The following is a 6,000-nucleotide window of genomic DNA, read 5'->3' as shown; positions in this document are numbered from 1 at the left end:
ACCCCCACCAGGCCGTGGGAAGTCCCGGTCGCCGCCGAGTCTGCGAGGGCTGAAGGGTCCGTGTCCGCCAAGCCCAGGCGCCGCAAGGCTCGCACTCCCCCACTGCGCGTCGCGTGTCCCCGCAGGGTGCCGCGCCCCTCCCTCCACGCACCGCCCCCGCCCCTTGCCTTCCCTTTGGTCAGAGCCCCAGTTTCCCGAGTCCCTCTCTGGAACACGAGCCCCGGGGGAGAGGCACACCGGTGTGCAGCAGGAACCGTGGCTGCGAGCGCAGCGTCCTTTGCCCAACGCTCGCAGCACCCTCTTAGCGCATCATTTGCAGGGCTGCGCCTCTCAGCGCCACTGTCAGGCAGGCGAGTAGTGGAGCATGGGGACCCAGCCCTGGGGGATACCCCGAGACTGGGATCTGGCCCGTGGGCACCAGCGCTGCTGCGCCGCTTCCCTCTATACTTGGCACTTCCCAACTTTCTTTTGGAACTTTGAGCCTCGGTAAGAAAAATATTGGATGATGCAAAAGCTCCTCGAGTCTTCCTCCGGTCTAGGTTCACGCACTGCGCCACTCCCGGGATCCCGTATTTTAGATCGCGACAGAAATGCTTTCTCCCGACAGTGCGCGCCTCCCTCCCGCCCCGGGACTGCAAGACCAGGAGGGAGAAGTTCGTGGCGGCTCCGCCAGCCTGGTGGTAGCACCCCTTTTCCCCAGCGGGTGCCAGGTTTGCAGCCTTCTGCAGCAAGAGGCCAAGAGGGCGCTGCGCCCCGGGCACACCCTCCCCGCCCAGCCCCAAGGCCCCGCCCCCGGCGGCGGAATCAGGAAGCGGTGACGTGGGACAACGCTGACTGGCTGCTGGCCGCGGGGATCGGTGCCGCCAGCAAATTAAGGCGCAGGGCTGCGAGCACCCGGGCGCAGTGTCCGCCGTGCCTTGCTGCGCCGCGCTGCGATCGACCTCCTTGCTGTCGGTCCGCGCCCTCTCAGTGGCGCTCCGCCGGTCCCCATCTCCCTGCAGCTTGGGCCACTCCGGCTGTCCCCAGCCCGGGAAAGGGAGGAAGGACGCAGAGGGGGTGCTGCTGGACCCCTGGGCTTTGCGCAGCTGATGCTCGTCACCAGCTTCCAGTGGCGCAGCCTGTGGTCTTGCGGCGCGCCCCGGTGCTTGCGCACCCGGTTAAGCCCGCAGTTGGTCTTCTCCGGTCCTCTCCGGCTAGTTCGAAGTCTCTTCGGCTCCAGGGCTTTGCGGTGGGGGAGTGGAGAGGCCAGTGTGGAGCTCTTGGGAGGCTGGGGCTGACTCATCTGGAGTCCCCGGCTGCGCTGTGATTGCACTCGGAAACTTTGCGCTGTGTTTCGGTTTTGTCTCCCTTGGGGAAGCTGGACGGCACTTCGGTAGGCCCGGTCCCTGGCCAGGACAGCGTACTGGGGGCCATGGAGTTTACTGCGTCGCCTAAGCCCCAGCTCTCCTCCCGGGCCAACGCCTTCTCCATCGCCGCGCTCATGTCAAGCGGCGGCTCCAAGGAGAAGGAGGCCGCGGAGAACACCATCAAACCGCTGGGTAAGTCGGGCTGCTTGAATGTCCGCGGGGGGCAGAGGCAGGGTGCTGCGCTTCCCTCTGCCCCTTGACTGCGGGGAGCTCGGGAGTGTGGCCGCTTTTCCCAGCTCGCGCGCGGCAGCTTCTGACCTTAAGGCCACGGACCTTACGTCGAAGGGGAGGGTAGATTTTTTCCTTTAAGGCCCACGGTTTGTTTGGTAATTTTTTTTGGGGGGGGGCGAGGCGTCACAGTCTGTTATTTACAACCGGTTTCGCATCTCGCAAATGCGGTAGGCGCCCTCTCTACTTGTCCAGAATCCCAGGGGATGTGGGTGAGTAACTTTGTTGGGATAAAACTTTAAAGGATGAATAACAATAAAACCTTTCCTAAGACTCGACAGGATTTACGGTGCATATAATACCTGCTGGTGCAGTTGAAACCAAGAAGACTCTAAGTGACATAACAAGAAACTAGTTTAATTTTGTTTTCCCCGATTTGATAGACTAAACAGGGCCAGCTCTTTAAATCTACTGTCAAGGGCTGTAGAATAAGCCAGTTCTCCCCGCAGGAACCATTTTCTTCACTGAAGTGCCAGACTTATCAATAAGACATCATTGTGTAACTGCCGTCATTTTCAGGAGAGGTTGGCAAAAACATTAGCCAGTAACCACTTCCCAAATTCCTCAACTTTTAGCTATACTGTTTATTTAACAACCTTTACCATTTATAGAAGACTCTAGGCTCAGAGTAAAGGGAGGAAAGGGATTAGGTTCCCCTTAGCACAAATGAATTATGTGGGAAAGAAACTGCCGGAAATGTGTTTCAGCGTCCCTGTACAACTGAGAAAGAGGTGTTCTCATCATCACTTCTTGGGGCCCCAGGAAATAATTTTTTCATATCCTGATCAGCTGGTAGCCCTAAAACAGTGAAAAACGTCAAATAGCAAACAGGGTGCTATTTCTTTTGACCTCTCCCCAATTTTTTCCTTCCTTCTCCCTGTCCTTCCCAATAATTTAACACCGCACGTTCAAAACAACAATAATAATATGAGAGATGAAGCCCTAGAGATGAAAAATAAGGGGTCTGGGCAGAGAGAAAAGAGAATTAAAATCCCCATAGCAGCTCAGAACCCCGGAAAGAGAAACCGGAGGTCTCTAGAAAACACAATGTCAGAGAGTCTCCCCTTCAGGACTTTTGCTCCCTTTCTCTGGTTTCCCCACCCACCCTCCAGTCTAGAGCTAAACCAGCCATAGAAATGGGACCAACCAATCAAACCTCAACTGTTCAGAAAAAAACAATTAGCCACTATTTCAAAGTTCTGTCTGGGGGACTTCACTACATCATCTGCTCCTGTTTGGGGGGGGGGCTTCCGAATGTTTTACCAGTGTCCCCATCTTGGTTTGGTAGCTAGCAGGGAAGGCCAGCCTTGGGTCGGATTCCTGACGGCCGCCCAGGCAGCCGGCGGACACAGGCCAGCTCCAGCACGCTGCCATTGCAGTGTTGCTTCCTTGGCTGTTTGTTTTGGGGCGGGGGGAGCACCTATCTAAATTCTCAACGGTAGACCCATTCCCAGCTCCCAGAACGACGGCCCCCTTCCTTACCACGCATACAGCCTGTAAATAAGCCTCCCTCTAGAGGAACCAGAAGGCTTTCTTGTCCCTTTTAAGGGGTCAGGCCAGCGGAGCACAATTAGTGAATACAAGCCAAGAATGCTGGAGAAACGCCTCAAGGTTCTGAGAGAGACTGTGGCATGAAACCCCAATGAGAGTCAGAAGCGAAGGTGGGGCGGCCCCTGATTGCCCACGTAAACACTTTAAGTCTATTTAGAAGAACAGCCTCAGACCACGAAAGCATTTAAAAAAAAATTTTTTTTTGAGGTATACCTGACACTCAACATTGTGTTAGAGCATTTCTGGATCCTTTTCTTCTTCCACTAGTTTGGGGTTTCGGGAGTTTGCATTTTTTGATGGTCAGTAAATGAAATTTCCAAGGCTACTTGTTAAGAATTCCCTATTAAGCATTATGTGAATGTGCTTCTGAAAATGTTAGGAGGGAATAAGATTGTGCCGTGGCATGGGTCTCTTGCTTTGAATTTGAAAATATAAGGATAAGATAATTAAATGGAAAATTCTTCATTTAAAATATTTCCAGCAGTTGGATTGTTATTGTAAAAATAGAAAAAGTAAAAATCCTCTATTTCCTGCCCTAAGTCAAGGAGAAATGCAGAAAATAAAACATTTTCTCATCTAACATACAATATATAAATATATACACACACACACACCTAAAACTTGTTTCAGTTCCTTGGGGTGCTTAGAATAGAGTTGTTTGGAGGTCAGTTTCACATTGCAGATTCAAGTAGTTTCTTTTTTAAGGGATGCAAGATAATTAGGGTAATTACAAAAGTCCCCCTGTATTCCATCAAAGTGACTGGGGCGGTCCCAGGCCCTTATCAGCTGTGGAGGGTAGTGTTTGGGTCAGAGGCAGTGGTATTCCTGCCTGCGGGTGGAGGCAAAGCCGCCTTCCTCCTTCAACATGCCTGCAAGCCTGATTTTCTGATTGTTTTCCTTACTTCTAGGACCTTTTTGTGTCGAAAGGGCCCTGAGCGCACACTCCTGTGACTGAACAAGCCAAATGCTAGTCTTTCATAACCTGTCAGGCTAGGAGGTACATTGTACAAATGCCCTACTCTAACCTCTTAAAGCCTAGGACCTTGAGAGCTAGGCAGAGATAGGAAGCGACTTAAATTTTTTTAGCTGCCTCTCTACTTGTCACCCATGGTTCATTTTTCTATGGAGACGGGGCTCCACGAGGGAAGGAGAGCCCCTCTCCACGGGAGAAAGGGGCTCATCTCCCCACTCCCCTGGTTGTCAGAGAGGCAGGACTGGCACCAGATCCCGCCGGCTGGGAAGTCCAGACCTCGAGAGGGGTAAACACAGGAATACTTGCTTTCTGTCCCTCACGATCGCTCCCTCTCCAGTCCGCACATGCTTATTCTCCCGTGTGGGTTTCAGAAACAGTGGCAACACACCCCGGCTCCGGAGCTCACTCGCTCGCTTCAGCCAGCAAGCGGTGGGTGTGTCACTCCGTGGGAATCGCACGCCTGATTGAGAACGTGATGCCTTCTCAGCCGCCTTCCCGGAGTTGCTGAGCGTCACTTTCCCAAGGTCAAACCAGGTCCCCGTTTTCGCCCTGGTGTTCTTCTTGCGTCTTTGCTGGACGGCGCTGGCTGTCACTGTCCTTTCTCTTGCAGAGCAATTTGTGGAGAAGTCACCCTGCGCCCAGCCCCTAGGCGAGCTGACCAGCCTGGAGGCTCACGGGGAGTTTGGAGGCAGCGGGGGCGGCAGCAGCCCCCCGTCCTCCTCGCTGTGTACCGAGCCGCTGATCCCCACCACCCCCATCATCCCCAGCGAGGAAATGGCCAAAATCGCTTGCAGCCTGGAGACCAAAGAGCTCTGGGACAAATTCCACGAGCTGGGCACGGAGATGATCATCACCAAGTCTGGCAGGTAGCGGCCCGGAGCGTGAGGGGTGGGGGCTGGGACTGCGCTCGGTTTGGCTGGGACGGTCTGGGGACTGGGCGCACCCTCGCTGGCCCTGAGGCCCGAGGCAGCTTCGCTCCAGGAGGGCTGATTTCCACCCATTTGCTTTGGAAATCGCTGCTCGGAAAGATTTCCAGGTTTTAGATTTCTCAAGATCTGGCCGTGGGAAAACACACCTCGGTCTTGATGAGAAAGGCACAGGGACCGGGGCTCTCTGTCCCCTGCAGCCCGGGCGGGTTTGGGGGTGCAGGATCGGCACCCGGAGGGTAGGAGGGGCTGGAACCCGGGGCGCAGGGCGGAGGCTGGCTGCTCCGAGGGAGGCAGGTAGCTTCCTTTCTATAGGCCTCGATCTGCAGAAGCCTCCAGCTCCCATGAAAACTACAAGTAAAACCTGGGTGGCAGAATGAACTTCCAGGCGACCACACTTTAGGTAGGAGGGGGCGCTAGCCCCGCAACCCCCTGGCGCCGCAGCGGGGCGGGCTCAGGGCGCGCAGGAAGCCAGGGGGCCGGCGCTCCCAGGGCCCGGGGCAAAGGCTCCGGAGGTCGGTGGCCCCGGGCGCCCGGTCGCTCGCGCTCTCAGGACTCTGGGAAATCCCTCCGGAGCCCCGCGAACCCCACCCCAGAACCGGCCTCCGTCCCCCGCTCCCCCTTTCTGGGGAAGGAGCGAGTTTCCTCCCAGCAACGCCAGAAGTGGCAGGGCCGGGCGCTCCGAGACCCTGCGGGGAGCTCAGGGGCTTGCTAATAACGGCACTGACTTCTCCGCAATCACAGACCTGCAGGTATTCTCATTGAAACACAAGCACACCTTGCCTCCAGCCATGAGGACTCTTGTAAAGGTGACACTTAAAATTATCTAGACCATTGATCTCTAAATTCCCGGCTCTGTGGCTTTATAAGAAACGGACAGGGCCACGGAGGGAGGGAGTCCAACCCTTTGCTTCCC

General features: G+C 55.5%; 1 protein-coding gene across 1 annotated transcript in view; it reads left to right on the top strand.

The window, feature by feature from the left end:
- Nucleotides 1-1,411: 1,411 nt before the first annotated feature.
- TBX20 (T-box transcription factor 20) overlaps nt 1,412-6,000 on the top strand; it is a 39,862-nt gene continuing 35,273 nt past the window's right edge. The window contains exons 1-2 of the mRNA XM_054571268.1: nt 1,412-1,538; nt 4,769-5,024. Of these exons, the coding sequence (XP_054427243.1) occupies nt 1,412-1,538; nt 4,769-5,024 (383 nt within the window). The remainder of the gene's footprint in view (nt 1,539-4,768; nt 5,025-6,000) is intronic.

Source organism: Pteronotus mesoamericanus, unplaced genomic scaffold (assembly GCF_021234165.1).
Source record: "Pteronotus mesoamericanus isolate MK-2021 breed Mesoamerican mustached bat unplaced genomic scaffold, CSHL_Meso_final contig_220, whole genome shotgun sequence".
Classification (NCBI taxonomy): Eukaryota; Metazoa; Chordata; class Mammalia; order Chiroptera; family Mormoopidae; genus Pteronotus; species Pteronotus mesoamericanus.
The sequence above is the reverse complement of the archived record's forward strand: the minus strand, read 5'-3'. Positions and strand labels throughout refer to the sequence as shown.